Source organism: Cherax quadricarinatus, chromosome 26 (genome assembly GCF_038502225.1).
Source record: "Cherax quadricarinatus isolate ZL_2023a chromosome 26, ASM3850222v1, whole genome shotgun sequence".
In the NCBI taxonomy this organism is placed as follows: Eukaryota; Metazoa; Arthropoda; class Malacostraca; order Decapoda; family Parastacidae; genus Cherax; species Cherax quadricarinatus.
Genome location: NC_091317.1, coordinates 339,705 through 366,863, shown reverse-complemented (window position 1 = coordinate 366,863; position 27,159 = coordinate 339,705). Strand labels below are relative to the sequence as shown.

Here is a 27,159-nt window from a genome sequence, read left to right as displayed (position 1 = left end):
CGCCAGTGTCAGGACAGACAGTGTCCTGGTAAGATCACTTCAAGTGGGCCATACTAGCAGTGTCCTAGTAAGATCACTCCATGTGAGCCATACTAGCAGTGTCCTAGAAAGATCACTCCAGGTGAGCCATACTACCAGTGCCCAGGAAAGATTACTCCAGGTGGACCATACTACGAGTGTCCAGGAAAGATCGCTCCAGATGGGCATTACTAGAAGTGTCCTGGTAAGATCACTCCAGGTAGGCCATACTACCAGTGTCCTAGTAAGATCACTCCAGATGGGCCATGCTAGAAGTGTCCAGGTAAGATCACTCCAGGTGGACCATACTACGAGTGTCCAGGAAAGATCGCTCCAGATGGGCATTACTAGAAGTGTCCTGGTAAGATCACTCCAGGTAGGCCATACTACCAGTGTCCTGGTAAGATCACTCCAGATGGGCCATGCTAGAAGTGTCCAGGTAAGATCACTCCAGGTGGGTCATACTAGGGGTGTCCTAGTAAGATCATTCCAGGTGGGCCATACTACCAGTGTCCAGGAAAGATCACTCCAGATGGGCCATACTACCAGTGTCCTAGTAAGATCACTCCAGATGGGCCATACTAGAAGTGTCCAGGTAAGATCACTCCAGGTGGGTCATACTAGTAGTGTCCCAGTAAGATCATTCCAGGTGGGCCATACTAGGAGTGTCTCGTAAAATCTTTCCAGGTGATCCTTACTACCAGTGTCCAGGTAAGATGACTTCAAGGTGGAATGGATCAAGAATTGAGACACTTATGCAACATATGGGAATGTTTATTGAAGAAAAGTTTCGCCACACAGTGGCTTCATCAGTCCAATACAAAGTAGAAATGGGTAAGGAGAGGAGGAGTTTGAGGTAATCAGTCCCTCAGCCTGGAATCGATGTGTTCAGTCCATCACTCTTGTAGGAAGTACAGCATAGAGCCAGTGAGGTGGCTTATATACTGCAGTCAGGTGAGTCGAAGCAGGAGGAGGCGGGATCAGAGTGGGACCTTCGACTCACCTGACTGCAGTATATAAGCCACCTCTCTGCCCTATGTTGTACTTTCTACAAGAATGATGGACTGAGAGGCTGATTACCTCAAACGTCTCCTCTCCTTACCCATTTCTACTTTGTATTGAACTGATGAAGCCACTTTTTGGAGAAACGTTTCTTCAGTAAAGATTCCCATATGTTGCATATGTGTCTCAATTCTTTAACTTGTCGGTTTTCAAAACCATTCATCACACATGGAATGGATCAACTGGAGCGATCTTACTTGGACACTGGTAGTATGGCCCACCTGAAACGATCTTACCTGGACACTGGAAATATGGCCCACCTGGAATGATCTTACCTGGACACTGGTAATATGGCCCACCTGGAGTGATCTTACCTGGACACTGGAAATATAGCCCACCTGGAGTGATTTTACCAGGACACGGTGTCCCGTAGCTCGATTGACAGCGCACTCCGCTCACTGCGTTCTTTCTCTGCATATATACCCACTTGTTTTTGCGTGCAGTGATAAAAAAAATAAGCATGTGAGGTCAGAACATACAAGAGAAGGTTGAAATATCTTGAAACCATGGTTAACGTCCAGTGATGTGGCTTATAAACCAGGCTGTCCAGCTTATGATGAATTAAGACACTTATGCAACATATGAAGATCTTTATTGAATAAACGTTTCGTCACACAGTGGCTTCATCAGTCTTATACAAAGCAGGAATGTATGAGGAGAGGAGGAGTTTGAGATAATCAGTCCCTCAGCCTGGAGGCGATGTGTTCAGTCCATTACTCTTGTAGAAAGTACAGCATAGGGCCGTAGCAGTGGCTTATATACTGTAGTCAGGTGAGGCGAAGCAGGAGGAGGCGGGGTCATAGTGGTACCATCAACTAGTCTAAGTAGGTCTTCGTTCAAAGATTGGGCAAGTCTGAAGAATTCTTTGTATCAAGACCCCATGATGATGCAGTGTCTGACAGATGTGTTGAATGGTTTTGAAAACCGACAAGTTGAAGAATTAAGACACTTATGCAACATCATGGGATCTTGATACAAAGAATTCTTCAAAACTTATCCAATCTTTGGACGAAGACATACATAGATTAGTGGATGGTACCACTATGACCCCGCCTCCTCCTGCTTCGTCTCACCTGACTACAGTATATAAGCCACTGCTACGGCCCTGTGCTGTACTCGCTACAAGATTGATGAACTGAACACATCGCCTCCAGGCTGAGGGACTGATTATCTCAAACTCCTCCTCTCCTTATACATTCCTGCTTTGTATAAGACTGATGAAACCACTGTGTGGCGAAGCGTTTCTTCAATAAAGATTCCCATATGTTGCATAAATGTCTTAATTCTTCAACTTGTCGGTTTTCAAAACCATTCACCACAGCTTATGATGCATTTGTGGGCGAGTGGTGTGTATTTCCTGTGCCGGTGCTTGCTACTATAAGTGCCTCTTGTTTTTCTTGCAGAAAGTTAGCTGAAATGAGTAAAAATAGCGACTTGAGTCCTCGCAAAATGGGACAGATAAGTGTTTTATTTAGTGATGACACAGTGAAACAGAAAGAAATAGCAATAAAACTTTTTGTTTTAATTCAAACAGTCAGTAAAATTAAGAAGGAATTGAATTACAATCAAGATTTTAACTAAAATACGGGTGGGAACATGTGGTAGAAAACGGAAAGCAACACCGAGTTCAGACAAAAATAATTCGAATGGCTCTTCACAACAGACGAGCATCTTGTAGGTAGATTTTCTTTTACCTAACAGCAGCCGGTGTTAGCCTTGTCCGAAAGACAGGTAATGAGAGGCTTATAGAGAGTTTATTGAAAACATTTTGTCTCAGAAAGAAGCCGCGACTCAATGAACCCATGATACGGGTACATTTAGCCTGGGTTAAGAATTACAATGAGTGGAATTCTGAACAATGGGAGGAGATATGAATTATATTTAGCTATTCAGTTTGTTTGCTGTTCATAAGAGAACATTAATTACACTGGTCTGCATGATTTTTCTGTATTGACTCTTATGGTAGTCAGTAAATGTGGGGCTGATAGTGCTGTCCTGGGAGACAGTAATGGTGAAGCTGGAGGTGCTGTCCTGGGAGACAGAAATGGTGAAGCTGGAGATACTGTCCTGGGAGACAGTAATGGTGAAGCTGGAGATTTTGTCCAGGTAGTCGGGAATTATACGCAGGAAGGAATACATATAAATGACCTCATAGGGGACAGGAGCCATAGTAGGGAAACAAGTGTAGTCAAAGATAAGATAAAACCAATATTGCAAACTAGAAATACCGCAGGAAATAGCAAACAAGAGGACTCCAATAGCAATAGTGAGGATAAATTACCAAAAACAACTGGTGGGAGCTCCATTGTTGGTGCTAGGGAGGATAGAAGTAAAACAGGGAAACATCCACCAACAGGGAATACAGTCACAGAAACCCAAGGCAAGCGGAAACCAAGCCTGTGCACATACTATGCACTTGGTATCTGCTGGCATGGGAAATCTGGAAAAACAGATGGGACATGCAACTATGACCACCCTAGAAAATGCCATGCCCATATGACAACAGGAAAATGCAAACTCCCTTCCTGTAAGCTTTTTCACCCTGAAATGTGTACCTCTTCAGTACAGGAAAGACTGTGCTATAACTTAAATTGCCAGGCATACCATCTAAAGGGGACAAAAAGATACAAAACATCCAGGCCATGGGAAAACCTGGGTAGCCACAGCCACTCAAGAGGGAGAGGTTTTTTAGTGCCAGGAAGGAAAAAAAAACTGGCAGGAAATGGCAGAAATCGTACACCAAATCCAGTCATTCCTGGAGTGGAACCACAGTCGATGGCCTCCACTCCAAACCAACAGATACAGATACTAATGCCGGAAAAAAAATCCCCCCCCAGTACCAACAATACCAACAGTCCGATAACATTCTTATTTGCAAATATACAGGGTCTAAAGCCAGCAACAAACAACAAAATACCTTTCATCCGTGGACTGCTTGCAGAGGCAAAGGCAATGTTCGAGGCTTTCACTGAGACCCACATAAAGGATCACTTGGACAACGAAATATGGATCCCAGGTTACAACCTATACAGATGTGACAGAGTGAACAGGCAAAAGGGGGGGGTTGGCCTGTACATTGCAGAGTCACTTGTTTGCACAGAACTGCTTAATGCCTCAAATGACGTAGTGGAAGTTTTAGCAGTAAAGGTCGAGAACCAAAACCTAATCATTGTGGTAGTCTACAAGCCTCCGGATGCAACATCCCAGCAATTCCAGGAACAGCTGTTAAAAATTGACCACTGTCTAGAAAATCTTCCAGCTCCTGCACCCAACATCTTGCTCCTGGGGGATTTCAACTTAAGGCACCTAAAATGGAGGAATATAGCAAATAATATTGTTGCAGTAATAACACCAGGAGGCAGCTCTGATGAAAACTCACACTCACACGAGCTTTTAAATCTCTGCACAAAATTCAATTTAAACCAGCAAATAATAGAGCCTACTAGACTGGAGAATACACTAGACCTCATCTTCACTAACAATGATGATCTGATAAGAAATGTCACCATATCAAAAACAAGATACTCAGATCACAACATAATTGGGGTTCAGACATGTATGCGTGGAGCCCCAGACCGACAAAATGAGACTAGTCACGAGGGAGCATTCACCAAATTCAACTTCAATAACAAAAACATAAAGTGGGACCAAGTAAACCAAGTCCTAACCGATATAAGCTGGGAAGATATACTAAGCAACACAGACCCAAACTTATGCCTAGAACAGATTAACTCGGTGGCACTCGATGTATGCACAAGGCTTATTCCTCTAAGAAAAAGGAGGAGTAGATGTAAAATAGAAAGAGACAGGCGCTCCCTTAACAGAGCGGATAAAAGAGGTCAATATATCTGAAATGCGCAGGGAGACACTGGTCAGAGAAATAGCAAGCATCGAACTTAAGCTAAAAGAATCCTTTAGGAGTCAGGAATCGCGGGAAGAACTAAAAGCCATAAATGAAATCGAAAGAAACCCAAAGTATTTCTTCTCCTATGCCAAATCAAAATCGAGAACAACGTCCAGTATTGGGCCCCTACTTAAACAAGATGGGTCCTACACAGATGACAGCAAGGAAATGAGTGAGCTACTCAAGTCCCAATATGACTCAGTTTTTAGCAAGCCACTAACCAGACTGAGAGTCGAAGATCAAAATGAATTTTTTATAAGAGAGCCACAAAATTTGATTAACACAAGCCTATCCGATGTTATCCTGACGCCAAATGACTTCGAACAGGCGATAAATGACATGCCCATGCACTCTGCCCCAGGGCCAGACTCATGGAACTCTGTGTTCATCAAGAACTGCAAGAAGCCCCTATCACGAGCCTTTTCCATCCTATGGAGAGGGAGCATGGACACGGGGGTCTTCCCTCAGTTACTAAAAACAACAGACATAGCCCCACTCCACAAAGGGGGCAGTAAAGCAACAGCAAAGAACTACAGACCAATAGCACTAACATCCCATATCATAAAAATCTTTGAAAGGGTCCTAAGAAGCAAGATCACCACCCATCTAGAAACCCGTCAGTTACACAACCCAGGGCAACATGGGTTTAGAACAGGTCGCTCCTGTCTGTCTCAACTACTGGATCACTACGACAAGGTCCTAAATGCACTAGAAGACAAAAAGAATGCAGATGTAATATATACAGACTTTGCAAAAGCCTTCGACAAGTGTGACCATGGCGTAATAGCGCACAAAATGCGCGCTAAAGGAATAACAGGAAAAGTCGGTCGATGGATCTATAATTTCCTCACTAACAGAACACAGAGAGTAGTCGTCAACAGAGTAAAGTCCGAGGCAGCTACGGTGAAAAGCTCTGTTTCACAAGGCACAGTACTAGCTCCCATCTTGTTCCTCATCCTCATATCCGACATAGACAAGGATGTCAGCCACAGCACCGTGTCTTCCTTTGCAGATGACACCCGAATCTGCATGACAGTGTCTTCCATTGCAGACACTGCAAGGCTCCAGGCGGACATCACCCAAATCTTTCAGTGGGCTGCAGAAAACAATATGAAGTTCAACGATGAGAAATTTCAATTACTCAGATATGGTAAACATGAGGAAATTAAATCTTCATCAGAGTACAAAACAAATTCTGGCCACAAAATAGAGCGAAACACCAACGTCAAAGACCTGGGAGTGATTATGTCGGAGGATCTCACCTTCAAGGACCATAACATTGTATCAATCGCATCTGCTAGAAAAATGACAGGATGGATAATGAGAACCTTCAAAACTAGGGATGCCAAGCCCATGATGACACTCTTCAGGTCACTTGTTCTATCTAGGCTGGAATATTGCTGCACTCTAACAGCACCTTTCAAGGCAGGTGAAATTGCCGACCTAGAAAATGTACAGAGAACTTTCACGGTGCGCATAACGGAGATAAAACACCTCAATTACTGGGAGCGCTTGAGGTTTCTAAACCTGTATTCCCTGGAACGCAGGAGGGAGAGATACATGATTATATACACCTGGAAAATCCTAGAGGGACTAGTACCGAACTTGCACACGAAAATCACTCATTACGAAAGCAAAAGACTTGGCAGACGATGCACCATCCCCCCAATGAAAAGCAGGGGTGTCACTAGCACGTTAAGAGACCATACAATAAGTGTCAGGGGCCCGAGACTGTTCAACTGCCTCCCAGCACACATAAGGGGGATTACCAACAGACCCCTGGCAGTCTTCAAGCTGGCACTGGACAAGCACCTAAAGTCAGTTCCTGATCAGCCGGGCTGTGGCTCGTACGTTGGTTTGCGTGCAGCCAGCAGCAACAGCCTGGTTGATCAGGCGCTGATCCACCAGGAGGCCTGGTCACAGACCGGGCCGCGGGGGCGTTGACCCCCGAAACTCTCTCCAGGTAAACTCCAGGTATGTTATATTTTTCGGTATATATATGGAAAATAGTGATTCATTGTGTTTTTTTATTCATCTCTATCACATCAGGTTGTCAAGTTATACGGAAACGTTATTTTTCTCTTTTCGTATAACATAAGTAAATGAGAAAGTGGTACACCTATTAAAATGCTTACCTTATATTGACTTAAATGTTAAATCTAATATATTTTTCTTTATTTTCAGATTATTAATATGTCTAGAGGTTGCATAAATTCACCAGACATATTTTGCTATGTCTGCGGGCAATTCACCCCTTCAGATTCCCGGAGCAACATTACTCCTTGGAGTAACCAGGACAAACCATTTGCACCACACAAAGCTTGCAAGAATTGCATCAGTATGCTCTAAATGTGGTCAGTTGGAAAACTTAAATGTATGCCCTTTGGAGTACCAATGGTATGGTGGGAGCAAATGAACCACCATGATGACTGTTACTTTTGTATGACTAAAGTAGCTGGATCAAATATTCTCAGAAAATCATGGTGTGGGGGAGCCATTTCCGTTCATGGAACAAGCTGTTTGCACATTGCTGAGGCTACCATGAACCAGATTATGTATTTAGAAGTATTACATCGCCAGTTACTGTCTCAAATAAGTGATTGGCCTGTCCAGATCCCTTTTGTGGTCCTACTTGACCCTCATCCAATTGAATTCTCCTCATTAGCTTCACATTGTCTGCAAACAGGGACACTTCTGAATCTATCCCTTCCAAAATGTCATTCACATATACCAGAAACAGCACCGGTCCCAGGACTAACCCCTGTGGAACTCCGCTCGGCACAGGAGCCCACTCCGACACGTTGTTGCCTTCCTGTCAGATATTCTCTGATCCATTGCATTGCCTTTCCTGCTATACCTACCTAGTCCTCGAGCTTTTGCACTAGTCTCTTGTATGGAACTGTGTCGAAAGCATTCTTACAGTAAAAGAAGGTGCAAGGTTTTATGATAAGGCGACGGAAGTCACCTTATCGGTTGTATGTATTGTGTCCAGCACTTGTTGGTGTACTCTACCATTTCGGAGTTCTGGAGTCCTTTCTGTCCCCACTGAAAATACTTTCTTAAATCTTATGTTAAGATCTTCACGTACTTCTCAGTCGTTTCCTGTGATCTTCCCTCCTTCCTTCCTCAGCCTGATTACCTGGTCCTTGACTGTTGGTTTCCTCCTGATGTGACTGTACAATAACTTCGGGTTAGACTTGGCTTTCGATGCTATGTCATTTTCATATTGCCGCTGGGCCTTCCTCCTTATCTATGCATTTTCGTTTCTGGTTCTTTAACTACTCTCCTTATTTTCCTGGGTCCTTTGTCTTCTATATTTTTTTCATTCTCTAGCACACCTAGTTTTGGTCTCTCTACACCTTTGGGTGAACCGAGGGCTCATTCTGGTCTTCCCATTATTTCTGTTGCCCTTGGGTACGAACCTGACCTCTGCCTCCTTGCATTTTGTTGTCACATATTCCATTATTTCAGTTACTGATTTTCCCATCAATTTTCTTTCCCACTGAGCCTCATGCAGAAAATTCCTCATGTCTGTGTAGCCCCCTCTTTTGTGGTTTGGCTTTTCCCATCCTACTCTTCCTGCTTCTCTCTCTACTTGTAACTCTACTATATATTTAAAGCTCAGGACTACATGATCACTAGTTCAGAGGAGCCTTTCATGTATGATGTCCTCAATATCTGAACTACTCAAAGTGAATATGAGGTTCAGTCTTGCTGGTTCATCCTCTCCTCATTCTCTGGTAGTTTCTCTAACGTGTTGGTGCATGAGGTTTTCCAGTACCCCTTTCATCATCTAAGCCCTCCACGTTTCTGGTTCCCTGTGTGGCTCCAGATTTTCCCAGTCAGTTTCCTTGTGACTGAAGTCAACTACAGCTAGTAACTTTGTCCTGCCCATGTGGGCCCTTCTGGCCACCTCAGTTAGTGCATCAAACATTGCTCTGTTGCTCTCATCATATTGTTGTCATGGCCTTTTGATATTCTGTTGTGGGTTATACATTACTGCAATCACCATCTTGGGACCCTCAGTCTGAGGTAACTACTCTGTAGCCCCTGCTTCCTCTCTGTCTCCTATCGACTCCTCAAAACTCATTCTGATGAGCAGTGCAACTCTTCCACCCCTTCTATCTTTCCTCAAGATCTGATATCCAAGTGGAAAGGTGGCATCTGTTATCATTCTTGTGAGCTTGGTTTCCGTGAGTGCTATAATGTCTGGTGATGCCTCCGTGATTCTTTCATGACACTTATTCACTATTCCATCTGTGTTGGTATACCATACTTTCAGCTTCTTTTCCAACACTGTATTCTGGGGGTTTGTGTGGGGCTGGGGGAGAAGGAGACCTGGCAGGGTGTCATGGGAGTCTACTGTATAGGGTGGGGTGGGGTCTGTGAGTGTGGAGTGTGGTGTGTTTTGGGATAACATGTTTGGTTGCAGGGTTCTGTAGCGGTTGTACTTGCTGCTCCTCCTGACTCTCATTATCCCCTCCTGACTCTAGCGTTGTCTCTCTTGCCCCGTACGTCTTTGTATCTCTCTCTTGCAATCTAGGTACACCCTCTGGTATTTTGCTGTATCCTTTATCATGGTTTTTGCTGCAGAAGATCCTATTCTGCACTGTTTCTGTCTTGAAAATCAATTTGACTGGCTGATTTTTTCCCCTCGAGCATTGCCCTATTCTCTAAAAGTTTATCAGCTCAGTTATGTCATCTTCTGTTTGCTTGATGATAGTTTCAATCTCTTTTTTTCCTATCCCAGTCGTCTTTCTTCATATGTCCTCCCTTCGGTCTCCTGAAGCCCATGAATAAATATTGACCTATATCTCTCTCCTCTTTCCATGTGGTTTAGCGCTTCTTTTTGATTATAATAATAATAATAATCCTCTTTCCATTGCTTTTCCCTCCACATCTCTGGGTCCCATTTAAATATAGCCATAGCTGCTTCCATTATTATTTCCTGGATCTCCTGGTGACCTGATCGCACCTCTGCAGGGAGGCCTATCACCTTCTCTACCTCCACCCCCCACATACTGTTGTCCCAGTGCTCAGCAGCATGCCACTTTTGTTCCTCAACATTTCTTGGTGGCCTGATAGGGCCTCAACATAGGACTTAACTCTTTCCTTTCCTTCAGTTCCCTTGTCAGATATTGGTGTAACTGCTCCTGATGGTATGCCCTTTCCGATTTTTGGCTCTGTATCCTGGCTTCTGCAGCTTCGACTCGCAGCTCCCACTTCTTGCTCACAAATCCATTCTCTCCTCCATTTAAGCGATTAGCTAACTTAGCTTCCTTTCCCACTCTTATTCCATCCTTTCCCATTCGCTTTCTGTCCATTCTTCTTTTCCAGACCCATTTTAATCTGTTCCACTGGGTCGTCGACCTTTCCTCTGGGGGTTCCAATTTTTTTCAGTGAAGTTATTAATGTTAACCTCACACTAACACACCTGTTTACTTGTGTGCAGGTGTATTTGTGTGTATGCATGTATGAACATGTATATGTATATGAATATGTGTACTCACCTAATTGTACTCACCTAATTGTGGTTGCAGGGGTCGAGACTCAGCTCCTGGCCCCGCCTCTTCACTGATCGCTACTGGATCCTCTCTCTCTCTGCTTCCTGAGCTTTGTCATACCTCTTCTTAAAACTATGTATGGTTCCTGCCTCCACTACTTCACTTGCTAGGCTATTCCACTTGCTGACAACTCTATGACTGAAGAAATACTTCCTAACGACCCTGTGACTCGTCTGAGTCTTCAGCTTCCAGTTGTGACCCTGTGTCCCCTCTCTGGAATATCCTATCTCTGTCCACCTTGTCTATTCCCCGCAGTATCTTGTATGTCGTTATCATGTCTCCCCTGACCCTTCTGTCCTCCAGTGTCGTCAGTCCGATTTCCCTTAACCTTTCCTCGTACGACATTCCCTTGAGCTCTGGGACTAGCCTTGTTGCAAACCTTTGTACTTTCTCTAACTTCTTGACGTGCTTGACCAGGTGTGGGTTCCAGACTGGTGCTGCATACTCCAGTATGGGCTTAACATACACAGTGTACAGTGTCTTGAACGATTCCTTATTAAGGTATCGGAACGCTATTCTCAGGTTTGCCAGGCGCCCGTATGCTGCAGCTGTTATTTGGTTGATGTGTGCCTCCGGTGATGTGCTCGGTGTTATGGTCACCCCAAGATCTTTCTCCCTGAGTGAGGTCTGTAGTCTTTGTCCACCTAGCCTATACTCTGTCTGCGGTCTTCTTTGCCCCTCCCCAATCTTCATGACTTTGCATTTGGCTGGATTGAATTCGAGAAGCCAGTTACTGGACCACATGTCCAGCCTCTCCAGGTCTCTTTGCAGTCCTGCCTCATCCTCGTCCGATTTAATTCTTCTCATCAACTTCACGTCATCTGCGAACAGGGACACTTCAGAGTCTATTCCTTCCATCATGTCGTTCACATATATCAAAAATAGCACTGGTCCTAGAACTGACCCCTGTGGGACCCCGCTCGTAACAGGCGCCCACTGTGATACCTCTTCACGTACCATGACTCGTTGCTGCCTCCCTGTCAGGTATTCCCTTATCCATTGCAGTGCCCTTCCTTTTACGTGTGCCTGATCCTCCAGCTTCTGCACTAATCTCTTGTGGGGAACTGTGTCAAAGGCCTTCCTGCAGTCTAGGAAAACGCAATCTACCCAACCCTCTCTCTCGTGTCTTACTTCTGTTACCTTGTCATAAAACTCCAGGAGGTTTGTGATACAAGATTTGTCTTCCATGAACCCATGCTGGTTTTCATTTATAATCTTGTTCCTTTCCAGGTGTTCGACCACTATCCACCTGATAATCTTCTCCATGACTTTGCACACAATACATGTCAGAGACAGGTCTGTAGTTTAGTGCCTCGTTTCTGTTTCCTTTCTTAAATATGGGGACTACATTAGCTGTCTTCCATTTCTCAGGTAGTTGCCCAGTTTCAAGGGATGTGTTGAAGATTGTGGTTAGAGGCACACACAGCATCTCTGCTCCTTCTCTAAGGACCCATGGGGAGATGTTGTCCGGTCCCATCGCCTTTGAGGTGTCAAGGTCACTTAAGAGCTTCTTCACCTCCTCCTCAGTTGTTCGTATGTCATCCAACACTTGTTGGTATATTCCCTCTTGATGTTCCCTTCTGTGCTGTCTTCCCACAGCCCTTCCTGTCTCTACTGTAAAAACTTCCTTAAATCTCCTGTTCAGCTCCTCACATACCTCCTGATCATTTCTTGTGAGTTCTCCACCTTCTGTCCTTAATCTGATCACCTGGTCTTTGACTGTTGTCTTCCTCCTGATGTGGCTATACAACAGCTTCGGGTCAGTCTTGATTCTCGATGCTATGTCATTTTCATACTGTCGCTGGGCCTCCCTCCTTACCTGTGCGTACTCATTCCTGGCTCTGCGACTGATCTCCCTATTTTCGTGTGTTCTCTGCCTTCTGTACTTTTTCCATTCTCTATTGCACTTTGTTTTTGCCTCCTTACACCGTCGGGTAAACCAGGGGCTTGTTCTGGTCTTCCCGTTGTTACTGTTGCCCTTGGGAATGAACCTTTCCACTGCCTCCTTGCATTTTGTTGCTACATATTCCATCATTTCATTTACTGGCTTTCCTGCCAGTTCTCTGTCCCACTGGACCTCCCGCAGGAAGTTCTTCAACCCTATGTAGTCCCCTCTTTTATAGTCAGGCTTTTCCCATTCTACTCCTGTTATTCTCTCCACTTGCAGCTCTACTATGTATTCAAAGCACAGAACCACGTGGTCGCTAGCTCCTAGGGGACTCTCATACTTGATGTCCTCAATGTCTGAGCTGCCCAGGGTGAACACAAGGTCCAGTCATGCTGGTTCATCCTCCCCTGTCACTCTGGTAGTGTCCTTAACATGTTGGTACATGAGGTTTTCCAGCACCACGTCCAACATCCTGGCTCTCCATGTTTCGGGACCCCCATGTGGCTCCAGGTTTTCCCAGTCAATCTCCCTGTGGTTGAAATCCCCCATAACCAGCAACTTTGCTCTGCTGGAGTGAGCTCTTCTTGCCGCCTCAGCAAGTGTGTCCACCATTGCTCTGTTGCTCTCTTCATATTCCTCTCTTGGCCTCCTGCAGTTCTGTGGTGGATCATACATCACTGCAATGACCACTTTGTGTTCACCAGACTGAAGTGTACCTGCTATGTAGTCTCTTTCTCCCGTCTCATCTATTCCTTCCATTTTCTCGAATTTCCATCTGTTTTTTACGAGCAGAGCAACCCCACCTTCCCCCCTGCCCCTTCTATCTTTCCTCATGATCTGGTATCCTGGTGGGAAGATTGCATCTGTTATTGTCTCCATGAGTTTTGTTTCTGTAACTGCTATGATGTCTGGGGACTTCTCATTGATTCTTTCTTGCCATTCCTCATGTTTATTCGTTAATCCATCTGCATTTGTGTACCAAACCTTCAACTTCTGTTCTAATACTGTAACTGTGGTGCGGGGGGTGGAAACAGAGGGATCGGTGTGTGATGGTTGGTTTGGATTGTTCAATTGCCTTGGGGGTGTCGTGGCTGGAGTCCTTCTGCAGGTGTTTCTGGGGGGTGCGCTTGTCCTTCCATTTGATCCTGGGTTATTCTGCTCTCCTTTTTCATTTCCTCCCATTTCTCCTTTCGTTTTTGAACTCTCTCTTTCATTGTCTTCCTTTCGTCCTGTGTGTGTGTGTGTGTGTGTGTGTGTGTGTGTGTGTGTGTGTGTGTGTGTGTGTGTGTGTGTGTGTGCGTGTGTGTGTGTGTGTGTGTGTGTGTGTGTGCGTGTGTGTGTGTGCGTGTGTGTGTGTGTGTGTGTGTGTGTGTGCGTGTGTGTGTGTGTACTCACCTAGTTGAGGTTGCAGGGGTCGAGTCCAAGCTCCTGGCCCTGCCTCTTCACTGGTCGCTGCTAGGTCACTCTCCCTGAACCGTGAGCTTTATCATACCTCTGCTTAAAGCTATGCATGGATCCTGCCTCCACTACATCGCTTCCCAAACTATTCCACTTACTGACTACTCTGTGGCTGAAGAAATACTTCCTAACATCCCTTTGATTCATCTGTGTCTTCAACTTCCAACTGTGCCCCCTTGTTACTGTGTCCAATCTCTGGAACATCCTGTCTTTGTCCACCTTGTCAATTCCTCTCAGTATTTTGTATGTCGTTATCATGTCCCCCCTATCTCTCCTGTCCTCCAGTTTCGTCAGGTTGATTTCCCTTAACCTCTCCTCGTAGGACATACCTCTTAGCTCTGGGACCAGTCTTGTTGCAAACCTTTGCACTTTCTCTAATTTCTTGACGTGCTTGACCAGGTGTGGGTTCCAAACTGGTGCTGCATACTCCAGTATGGGCCTGACGTAAATGGTGTACAGAGTCTTGAACGATTCCTTACTTAGGCATCGGAACGCTATCCTTAGGTTTGCCAGACGCCCGTACGCTGCAGCAGTTATCTGACTGATATGTGCCTCAGGAGATGTGCTCGGTGTTATACTCACTCCAAGGTCTTTTTCACTGAGTGAGGTCTGCGGACTTTGGCCACCTAGATTATACTGTGCCTGCGGTTTTCTTTGCCCTTCCCCAGTCTTCATGACTTTGCATTTGGCAGGGTTAAATGCAAGGAGCCAGTTGCTGGACCAGGCTTGTAGCATGGTCCATGGATATATATATTATTGTACCCACGAATGACGTATTGATCAATAACAACACTGACAACACTTCGACTAGCCAAGGAGTCGAGCCCATGCTGTTTTGGCCCGCCTCAAGATGAGCGAAAGACACATGACGCACCGTATGCTCTCGGGTGACGAGTACAACACCTAGCTTAGCTGGGTGCGTCATTCATGAGAATTGTGTGGTCCAGTGTAAATTTTAGAAAGGACTTAATTTTAAATGAGTTCTTGCTAATTGACCAGTTTTACCTATTCAACACGACATTTTTATCTTTTTACAGGTTAGTGAGCTGCTAAAGACTAGAACTTACCATCACTGTATATATTGATTGTTATTGTTTATGGAAAAGGATAATTAAGTAAAGAAAAATTAGGTAATGGAGGCAACTGCTGCTGCTGCTGCATAACTACATTGTCAAGTGGTCTGTTTATCAGTGAAGATGAAGTCTGAGGAGAAAGATTCAACATTACTGTTGTCTTCACAAAGTGACAACATCTACATCTTCCCAGACGCCCACGAAACTCATTCCTTTCTGTTCAATGTCTACGTCAACCCGACCAAAATACTACTGTTTCTGGGTGGCAACATTTTATGTTTGGTAAGTTTACTGTTCAGAGTCCAGATGTCTTCACTCCAACCAACCATGACGCACTTCTTGGTGCGTTAAGAGTGTATCTTCTGCAATATCCTTATCCTTCCCCAGTGTATGTCCTGTGTACCATTCTGATCCTTTCCCAGTGTATGTCCTGTGTACCATTCTGATCCTTTCCCAGTGTATGTCCTGTGTACCATTCTGATCCTTTCCCAGTGTATGTCCTGTGTACCATTCTGATCCTTCCCCATTGTATGTCCTGTGTATCATTCTGATCCTTCCCCAGTGTATGTCCTGTGTACCATTCTGATCCTTCCCCAGTGTATGTCCTGTGTACCATTCTGATCCTTCTCCAGTGTATGTCCTGTGTACCATTCTGATCCTTTCCCAGTGTATGTCCTGTGTACCATTCTGATCCTTTCAGAGTGTATGTCCTGTGTACCATTCTGATCCTTCCCCAGTGTATGTCCTGTGTATCATTCTGATCCTTCCCCAGTGTATGTCCTGTGTACCATTCTGATCCTTCTCCAGTGTATGTCCTGTGTACCATTCTGATCCTTTCCCAGTGTATGTCCTGTGTACCATTCTGATCCTTCTCCAGTGTATGTCCTGTGTACTATTCTGATCTTTTCCCAGTGTATGTCCTGTGTATCATTCTGATCCTTCTCCAGTGTATGTCCTGTGTACCATTCTGATCCTTTCCCAGTGTATGTCCTGTGTACTATTCTGATCCTTTCCCAGTGTATGTCCTGTGTACCATTCTGATCCTTCTCCAGTATATGTCCTGTGTACCATTCTGATCCTTCTCCAGTGTATGTCCTGTGTACCATTCTGATCCTTCTCCAGTGTATGTCCTGTGTACCATTCTGATCCTTCTCCAGTGTATGTCCTGTGTACCATTCTGATCCTTCTCCAGTGTATGTCCTGTGTACCATTCTGATCCTTCCCCAGTGTATGTCCTGTGTACCATTCTGATCCTTCTCCAGTGTATGTCCTGTGTACCATTCTGATCCTTCTCCAGTGTATGTCCTGTGTACCATTCTGATCCTTCTCCAGTGTATGTCCTGTGTACCATTCTGATCCTTCTCCAGTGTATGTCCTGTGTACCATTCTGATCCTTCTCCAGTGTATGTCCTGTGTACCATTCTGATCCTTCCCCAGTGTATGTCCTGTGTACCATTCTGATCCTTCTCCAGTGTATGTCCTGTGTACCATTCTGATCCTTCTCCAGTGTATGTCCTGTGTACCATTCTGATCCTTCTCCAGTGTATGTCCTGTGTACCATTCTGATCCTTCTCCAGTGTATGTCCTGTGTACCATTCTGATCCTTCCCCAGTGTATGTCCTGTGTATCATTCTGATCCTTCTCCAGTGTATGTCCTGTGTACCATTCTGATCCTTTCCCAGTGTATGTCCTGTGTACCATTCTGATCCTTCTCCAGTGTATGTCCTGTGTACCATTCTGATCCTTCCATAGTGTATGTCCTGTGTACCATTCTGATCCTTCTCCAGTGTATGTCCTGTGTATCATTCTGATCCTTTATCGTAAGGGGTTCTTGAATGGAGATATCACAGGTTGAAAGTAGACACACTTGTAGGATGGTAGATATATTGTCAGACTGAGATGAGAGATGGAGCCCGGTGCCAAGCCTGTTCACGTTTTGTAGGTCTGCCGCCGAGTGAGACCGGGACAGAGGGATCACTGCCCATGTGAATCCCTATGACGTCACTCCAAGCCAAAGGCCTACGAGGGATCTCGTGTCTAAAGCACATGGAGGATACTAATATGCTATGCTATATAATACAGGGAATACAGGGATCAGCAACTATGCTGACACCTTCTCCAGTGTATGTCCTGTGTACCATTCTGATCCTTCTCCAGTGTATGTCCTGTGTACCATTTTGATCCTTCTCCAGTGTATGTCCTGTGTACCATTCTGATCCTTCCCCAGTGTATGTCCTGTGTACCATTCTGATCCTTCTCCAGTGTATGTACTGTGTACCATTCTGATCCTTCCCCAGTGTATGTCCTGTGTACCATTCTGATCCTTCTCCAGTGTATGTCCTGTGTACCATTCTGATCCTTCTCCAGTGTATGTACTGTGTACCATTCTGATCCTTCTCCAGTGTATGTCCTGTGTACCATTCTGATCCTTCTTCAGTGTATGTCCTGTGTACCATTCTGATCCTTCTTCAGTGTATGTACTGTGTACCATTCTGATCCTTCCCCAGTGTATGTACTGTGTACCATTCTGATCCTTCTCCAGTGTATGTACTGTGTACCATTCTGATCCTTCTCCAGTGTATGTCTTGCGTACCATTCTGATCCTTCTCCAGTGTATGTACTGTGTACCATTCTGATCCTTCCCCAGTGTATGTCCTGTGTACCATTCTGATCCTTCTCCAGTGTATGTCCTGTGTACCATTCTGATCCTTCTCCAGTGTATGTACTGTGTACCATTCTGATCCTTCTCCAGTGTATGTCCTGTGTACCATTCTGATCCTTCTTCAGTGTATATCCTGTGTACCATTCTGATCCTTCTCCAGTGTATGTCCTGTGTACCATTCTGATCCTTCTCCAGTGTATGTCCTGTGTACCATTCTGATCCTTCCCCAGTGTATGTCCTGTGTACCATTCTGATCCTTCTCCAGTGTATGTCCTGTGTACCATTCTGATCCTTTCCCAGTGTATGTCCTGTGTACCATTCTGATCCTTCTCCAGTGTATGTCCTGTGTACCATTCTGATCCTTCCCCAGTGTATGTCCTGTGTACCATTCTGATCCTTCTCCAGTGTATGTCCTGTGTATCATTCTGATCCTTCTCCAGTGTATGTCCTGTGTACCATTCTGATCCTTCTCCAGTGTATGTCCTGTGTACCATTCTGATCCTTCTCCAGTGTATGTCCTGTGTACCATTCTGATCCTTCCCCAGTGTATGTCCTGTGTACCATTCTGATCCTTCTCCAGTGTATGTCCTGTGTACCATTCTGATCCTTCTCCAGTGTATGTCCTGTGTACCATTCTGATCCTTCTCCAGTGTATGTCCTGTGTACCATTCTGATCCTTCTCCAGTGTATGTCCTGTGTACCATTCTGATCCTTCTCCAGTGTATGTCCTGTGTACCATTCTGATCCTTCTCCAGTGTATGTCCTGTGTACCATTCTGATCCTTCCCCAGTGTATGTCCTGTGTACCATTCTGATCCTTCTCCAGTGTATGTCCTGTGTACCATTCTGATCCTTCTCCAGTGTATGTACTGTGTACCATTCTGATCCTTCTCCAGTGTATGTCCTGTGTACCATTCTGATCCTTCTCCAGTGTATGTCCTGTGTACCATTCTGATCCTTCTCCAGTGTATGTCCTGTGTACCATTCTGATCCTTCTCCAGTGTATGTCCTGTATATCATCTTTATTTTTACCCATTATATATCTTACATATCATCCTGATTCTCCTTAATTAATTATGTATGTCTGTTTAAGAATCTTGATTCTTACCCCAGTGTGTTTTATGCTATGTCCGTATGACGAAGAATAAACATTACATCTTTAGTAACTTAAACATATTGTATTAGTTTAATATATATATATATATATATATATATATATATATATATATATATATATATATATATATATATATATATATATTTATTTATTATTATCACACTGGCCGATTCCCACCAAAGCAGGGTGGCCCGAAAAAGAAAAACTTTCACCATCATTCACTCCATCACTGTCTTGCCAGAAGGGTGCTTTACACTACAGTTTTTAAACTGCAACATTAACACCCCTCCTTCAGAGTGCAGGCACTGTACTTCCCATCTCCAGGACTCAAGTCCGGCCTGCCGGTTTCCCTGAATCCCTTCATAAATGTTACTTTGCTCACACTCCAACAGCACGTCAAGTATTAAAAACCATTTGTCTCCATTCACTCCTATCAAACACGCTCACGCATGCCTGCTGGAAGTCCAAGCCCCTCGCACACAAAACCTCCTTTACCCCCTCCCTCCAACCCTTCCTAGGCCGACCCCTACCCCGCCTTCCTTCCACTACAGACTGATACACTCTTGAAGTCATTCTGTTTCGCTCCATTCTCTCTACATGTCCGAACCACCTCAACAACCCTTCCTCAGCCCTCTGGACAACAGTTTTGGTAATCCCGCACCTCCTCCTAACTTCCAAACTACGAATTCTCTGCATTATATTCACACCACACATTGCCCTCAGACATGACATCTCCACTGCCTCCAGCCTTCTCCTCGCTGCAACATTCATCACCCATGCTTCACACCCATATAAGAGCGTTGGTAAAACTATACTTTCATACATTCCCCTCTTTGCCTCCAAGGACAAAGTTCTTTGTCTCCACAGACTCCTAAGTGCACCACTCACTCTTTTTCCCTCATCAATTCTATGATTCACCTCTTCTTTCATAGACCCATCCGCTGACACGTCCACTCCCAAATATCTGAATACGTTCACCTCCTCCATACTCTCTCCCTCCAATCTGATATTCAATCTTTCATCACCTAATCTTTTTGTTATCCTCATAACCTTACTCTTTCCTGTATTCACCTTTAATTTTCTTCTTTTGCACACCCTACCAAATTCATCCACCAATCTCTGCAGCTTCTCTTCAGAATCTCCCAAGAGCACATTGTCATCAGCAAAGAGCAGCTGTGACAACTCCCACTTTGTGTGTGATTCTTTATCTTTTAACTCCACGCCTCTTGCCAAGACCCTCGCATTTACTTCTCTTACAACCCCATCTATAAATATATTAAACAACCACGGTGACATCACACATCCTTGTCTAAGGCCTACTTTTACTGGGAAAAAATTTCCCTCTTTCCTACATACTCTAACTTGAGCCTCACTATCCTCGTAAAAACTCTTCACTGCTTTCAGTAACCTACCTCCTACACCATACACTTGCAACATCTGCCACATTGCCCCCCTATCCACCCTGTCATACGCCTTTTCCAAATCCATAAATGCCACAAAGACCTCTTTAGCCTTATCTAAATACTGTTCACTTATATGTTTCACTGTAAACACCTGGTCCACACACCCCCTACCTTTCCTAAAGCCTCCTTGTTCATCTGCTATCCTATTCTCCGTCTTCCTCTTAATTCTTTCAATTATAACTCTACCATACACTTTACCAGGTACACTCAACAGACTTATCCCCCTATAATTTTTGCACTCTCTTTTATCCCCTTTGCCTTTATACAAAGGAATTATGCATGCTCTCTGCCAATCCCTAGGTACCTTACCCTCTTCCATACATTTATTAAATAATTGCACCAACCACTCCAAAACTATATCCCCACCTGCTTTTAACATTTCTATCTTTATCCCATCAATCCCGGCTGCCTTACCCCCTTTCATTTTACCTACTGCCTCACGAACTTCCCCCACACTCACAACTGGCTCTTCCTCACTCCTACAAGATGTTATTCCTCCTTGCCCTATACACGAAATCACAGCTTCCCTATCTTCATCAACATTTAACAATTCCTCAAAATATTCCCTCCATCTTCCCAATACCTCTAACTCTCCATTTAATAACTCTCCTCTCCTATTTTTAACTAACGAATCCATTTGTTCTCTAGGCTTCCTTAACTTGTTAATCTCACTCCAAAACTTTTTCTTATTTTCAACAAAATTTGTTGATAACATCTCACCCACTCTCTCATTTGCTCTCTTTTTACATTGCTTCACCACTCTCTTAACCTCTCTCTTTTTCTCCATATACTCTTCCCTCCTTGCATCACTTCTACTTTGTAAAAACTTCTCATATGCTAGCTTTTTCTCCCTTACTACTCTCTTTACATCATCATTCCACCAATCGCTCCTCTTCCCTCCTGCACCCACTTTCCTGTAACCACAAACTTCTGCTGAACACTCTAACACTACATTTTTAAACCTACCCCATTCCTCTTCGACCCCATTGCCTATGCTCTCATTAGCCCATCTATCCTCCAATAGCTGTTTATATCTTACCCTAACTGCCTCCTCTTTTAGTTTATAAACCTTCACCTCTTTCTTCCCTGATGCTTCTATTCTCCTTGTATCCCATCTACCTTTTACTCTCAGTGTAGCTACAACTAGAAAGTGATCTGATATATCTGTGGCCCCTCTATAAACATGTACATCCTGAAGTCTACTCAACAGTCTTTTATCTACCAATACATAATCCAACAAACTACTGTCATTTCGCCCTACATCATATCGTGTATACTTATTTATCCTCTTTTTCTTAAAATATGTATTACCTATAACTAAACCCCTTTCTATACAAAGTTCAATCAAAGGGCTCCCATTATCATTTACACCTGGCACCCCAAACTTACCTACCACACCCTCTCTAAAAGTTTCTCCTACTTTAGCATTCAGTTCCCCTACCACAATTACTCTCTCACTTGGTTCAAAGGCATTCACTTAACATCTCCCAAAATCTCTCTCTCTCCTCTGCATTCCTCTCTTCTCCAGGTGCATACACGCTTATTATGACCCACTTCTCGCATCCAACCTTTACTTTAATCCACATAATTCTCGAATTTACACATTCATATTCTCTTTTCTCCTTCCATAACTGATCATTTAACATTACTGCTACCCCTTCCTTTGCTCTAACTCTCTCAGATACTCCAGATTTAATCCCATTTATTTCCCCCCACTGAAACTCTCCTACCCCCTTCAGCTTTGTTTCGCTTAGAGCCAGGACATCCAACTTCTTTTCATTCATAACATCAGCAATCATCTGTTTCTTGTCATCCGCACTACATCCACGCACATTTAAACAACCCAGTTTTATAAAGTTTTTCTTCTTCTCTTTTTTAGTAAATGTATACAGGAGAAGGGGTTACTAGCCCATTGCTCCCGGCATTTTAGTTGCCTCATACGACACGCATGGCTTACGGAGGAAAGATTCTTTTCCACTTCCCCATGGACAATAGAAGAAATAAAAAGCAACAAGAGCTATTTAGAAAAAGAAGAAAAACCTAGATGTATGTATATATATATATATATGCATGTGCGTGTCTGTGAAGTGTGACCAAAGTGTAAGTAGGAGTAGCAAGATATCCCTGTTATCTAGCGTGTTTATGAGACAGAAAAAGAAAAAACCAGCAATCCTACCATCATGCAAAACAGTTACAGGTTTTTGTTTCACAGTCATCTGGCAGGACGGTAGTACTTCCCTGGGTGGTTGCTGTCTACCAACCTACTACCTATATATATATATATATATATATATATATATATATGTAATATATATATATATATATATATATATATATAATGTGCATATATATATATACATATATATATATATATATATACATATATATATATATATATATATATATATATATATATATATATATATATATATATATATATATATATATATATATATATATATATATATATATATATATATATATATTAATATTTTTTTTAACAAGTCGGCCGTCTCACGCCGAGGCAGGGTGACCCAAAAAGAAAGAAAATCCTCACTCACACATAATCACTGTTTTTTGCAGAGGTGCCCAAAATACAACAGTTCAGAAGTATATACGTATGAAAATACACAATATATCTCTCCAAACCCCTCCTTTAGAGTGCAGGCATTGTACTTCCCATTTCCAGGACTCAAGTCCGGCTATACAAAAATAACCGGTTTCCCTGAATCCCTTCACTAAATATTACCCTGCACACACTCCAACAGATCGTCAGGTCCCAAATACCATTCGTCTCCATTCACTCCTATTGAACACGCTCACGCACGCCTGCTGGAGGTCCAAGCCCCTTGCCCACAAAACCTCCCTTACCCCTTCCTTCCAACCTTTTCGAGGACGACCCCTACCCCACCTTCCTTCCCCTGCAGATTTAAATGCTCTCCATGTCATTCTACTTTGATGTATTCTCTCTAAATGACCAAACCACCTCAACAACCCCTCTTCAGCCCTCTGACTAATACTTTTATTAACTCCACACCTTCTCCTAATTTCCACACTCCGAATTTTCTGCATAATATTTACACCACACATTGCCCTTAGGCAGGACATTTCCACTGCCTCCAACCGCCTCCTCGCTGCTGCATTCACAACCCAAGCTTCACATCCATATAAGAGTGTTGGTACTACTATACTTTCATACATTCCATTCTTTGCCTCCATAGATAATGTTTTTTGTCTCCACACATACCTCAACGCACCAGTCACCTTTTATCCCTCATCAGTTCTATGATTAACCTCATCCTTCATAAATCCATCCGCCGACACGTCAACTAATAAGTATCTGAAAACATTCACTTCTTCCATACTCCTCCTCCCCAATTTGATATCCAATTTTTCTTTATCTAAATCATTTGATACCCTAAATCATTTGATATGTGCACTTTCAACTTTCTACCTTTACACACACTCCAAAATTCGTCCACTAACCTTTGCAATTTTTCTTTAGAATCTCTCATAAGCACAGTATTATCAGCAAAAAGCAACTGTGTCAATTCCTATTTTGTATTTCATTCCCCATAATTTAATCCCACCCCTCTCCCGAACACCCTAGCATTTACTTCTTTTACAACCCCATCTATAAATATATTAAACAACCATGGTGACATTACACATCCCTGTCTAAGACCTATTTTTAACGGGAAGTATTCTCCCTCTCTTCTACACACCCTAACCTGAGCCTCACTATCCTCATAAAAACTCTTTACAGCATTCAGTAATTTACCACCTATTCCATATACTTGCAACATCTGCCACATTGCTCCCCTATCCACTCTATCATATTCCTTTTCTAAATCCATAAATGCAATAAAAACTTCCCTACCTTTATCTAATTACTGTTCACATATATGCTTCAATGTAAACACTTGATCTACACATCCCATACCCACTTTAAAACCTCCTTGCTCATCCGCAATCCTACATTCTGTCTTACCTCTAATTCTTTCAATTATAACCCTACCGTATACTTTTCCTGGTATACTCAGTAAACTTATTCCTCAATAATTTTTACAATCTCTTTTGTCCCCCTTCCCTTCATATATATATATATATATATATATATATATATAATATATATATATATATATATATATATATATATATATATATGTGTGTGTGTGAGTGTGTGTGTGTGTGTGTGTGTGTGTGTGTGTGTGTGTGTGTGTGTGTGTGTGTGTGTGTGCGTGTGTAAGTGTGTGTGTGTGTGTGTGTGTGTGACGTAACTGCTTAACATAATGCACATAAGTCACACAATGTCTATAATTAACATGAATTCCAACATAACATTATTTATGAGTTCAAATACACAGGCAACCCAACAATAGATATTTTTTCTTTCGTTTTGCACAGATTTCCATTATTCTTGTACAAACTAAGGGTTGCCCAGAATTCGATCCCAAGACTTTCCGGTAATATTAATGCATGATTTAAAACAATGGATGTATTTGAAAGTCCACACGTGCTGGAAGTCTTAATAATGATATCCATGGGGTATGATGCATCTAATGTTAAAAATTGGTTTCTGTGGTATCTTTTCCAAATAAATTGTGTAAGCCTGATATATCACGAATGTGGATTTTCTTATCTAGATTTTTTTTTTTGTTAAAAAAACTCACACTTGTTATATTAAGAATTTAAGAGGTGTTTGGAAGTTCGTCTCTTGCCAGAAGAGATATACAAATACAATTTCTTAATATAATTTTTTCTTCTCTGTCCCCTGAACTAAATCTCGGTTGCCAATCAAGTTGGTTGCTATCTGCTTCCTCGCTGTTTACCGTTCAGCCAAAGGTGGTCGGCAGAATGGAGAGGAGGAGGAAACTGAGCCCAGGAAGATATTGACTCCGCCTGGAGGCTGGCTGAGACCAGTGAGCAACACAGAGATGTTTGCAGCATCAGCAGCATTTCTGGGCACCGGCAGCACTGCTACGGTGTTATGGCTTTCCTCACTACAATCAATCAGACCTGAAGACGTTAAACAAGCTCTTTCTATCATCGCTCAGTAAGTATAAGTCGCTATCTCTGCGCAAAAATCAATATTAAAAATTGTTATAAGTAAGATATAATGACGCTCAACTCAGATCTCTCAGACACTTAATAATATTATAATCTTTGGTGACGCGTTTGATGTACTTGCCAGGAGGATACATGTTCTGCAACTTTGCGTTGCTTGGCGCTGGTTTCGACCATGGTTACGACGGATGAAGAACGTTGTTGTAGACTTCAGCGTTGACACGGGCGACGCCATGTCGGTATACTACCAGCAGATGCGAACTCCCTACAACATTTCTCAGGGACCACTGTGGAGGGCGAGGTTGGTTCCCCAGCCACAGGCAGCTGCTGGCAGCCACCAGGCCGTCCTGGTGCTCGCCATCCATCACGTCATCACTGACGGCTTCACCAATATGATCATCTCCCGTGACTTTATGGAGGTTCTGAACGCCATTATGACTGGACGGAGCTACAACACGCCCACACGCTATAACATTCCAGCCATTACTAATGATCTGCTCAGTATGAGAAACTATATTTACTGCTTTAAAGAAGTGTTGTTAACTACATATAAATCAATAGCTAGAATGTTTATTTTTTCTCACCCAGAAACAAAAGTAGCATTTACGAAAGTATTATATAAAGACTTCTCAGCAGAGACGACACAAGAGCTTTTGCGTCACTGCAAGGAAGCAAATGTAAGTATTCATTCGAGTATTGTGGCTGCAGCTTACTTAGCTCTTTTACGCACCGCTCAGAAACACTTGAAGGTAAAAAAAGACTCACTGAGTATTACTTATGATGATTCTGTAAACATGCGTCGCTTCTTTCCTAGTATTTACAAGGACTCTGTTGGTTTTCATGTATCTTTTTGTAGATTAGAACACACTGTGTGCAGTAGCGACGCAGAGAGCAAGAAGAACTTTTGGAAGCTAGCAAGAAGCATTCATTGTGGCCTCCATCACTTTCTTGATGCCAACAAAGCACCTCTTCTGGCCTCTCCTGTCAGTTGGATATTAGCTGTTCTCGAACAAGCTAATTACGTGCTCACTCGCCTGGGGTACAAAAATGCAATTATTACTAACATGACGATCTCTAACATGGGTAACCTGAAACACCTCTTGCCTGGTCAGTATGGGGATGGACCCGTGGCGATTAGCAGTCTGCTTCGATCGGTGGCATGCGAATTCCTAGGGTGTCCTTTTTTGCTCAATTTCCATACCTTAGATGGACGCTTTTCTATATCACTAGACTGTTACATCAATAATGTCGCTGAAGATTTTGCCAATAATTTCTTTTCATATTTAACTAATTATGTTGCTGATATATCTCAGTGTGGCACCATCAGTTGTTTATAAAGTACAAATGTTGACATACGAGCATTCTGACATATTTACATGAATTTCTGTCGTCGTGTTGAGGGAAAAGTATACCCTGTAATTGTTAAACTTAACTTCCTAACATTCCTGAGTTGTACCTTTACACCTTGGGGAACAGATACACCTCAACACCCTCAGGACTCGAGAGATCCAGGCGCTTTAGCTCAACACCTTTAAGAGGTCCAAGCGTTTTTATGTCATCGTCCACCAGAGGTTCACAAACATTAGCTCGATGACCTCAAGAGAACCATGGGCCGTAGCTCAACACCTTCAAGAACCCAAGTTGTACCTCAGTATAAACCTAAGGTCCAGGAGCTGTAACTCAACACTTTCAAAAAGCTCAAGAGACAGAATTCAACTCTCTCAAAAAGAAAAAAAAAAAAAAAAAAAATTTGGAGTAAATAAAAGAGGTATTGTGGTATTTAACTGAGTGATTTACTAGTAGTAAGAAAACACAGCTCAGTCTTCATTAAAGGAGTCGTAGGTTCACAACAATGTGACTTTTCTGAATAAAGTTTCAAATTAC

At 43.1% G+C, this 27,159-nt stretch overlaps 1 protein-coding gene across 4 annotated transcripts; it reads left to right on the top strand.

Moving 5' to 3' along the window:
• On the top strand, positions 1-27,159 carry LOC128691693 (uncharacterized). Of its 4 annotated transcripts, none has more exons than XM_053780562.2 (4): positions 1-121; positions 14,932-15,249; positions 25,011-25,264; positions 25,403-27,159. In XM_053780562.2, exons 2-4 carry the CDS (start codon positions 15,091-15,093, stop codon positions 26,610-26,612), a joined length of 1,623 nt encoding a protein of 540 aa, XP_053636537.2. In that variant the 5' UTR covers positions 1-121; positions 14,932-15,090; the 3' UTR covers positions 26,613-27,159. The 4 variants fall into 4 exon arrangements, with proteins under 4 accessions (XP_053636537.2, XP_053636538.2, XP_053636540.2 ...); XM_053780563.2 differs by having other exon boundaries at positions 11-394; XM_053780565.2 differs by having other exon boundaries at positions 14-28.

Coding starts and splice junctions, on each gene's coding strand:
- LOC128691693 (XM_053780562.2), top strand. CDS start 15,091: ATGAAGTCTGAGGAGAAAGATTCAACATTACTGTTGTCTTCACAAAGT. Junction 15,250..25,010: donor GTGGCAACATTTTATGTTTG/GTAAGTTTACTG, acceptor TTGCCAATCAAG/TTGGTTGCTATCTGCTTCCT. Junction 25,265..25,402: donor GCTCTTTCTATCATCGCTCA/GTAAGTATAAGT, acceptor TGTACTTGCCAG/GAGGATACATGTTCTGCAAC.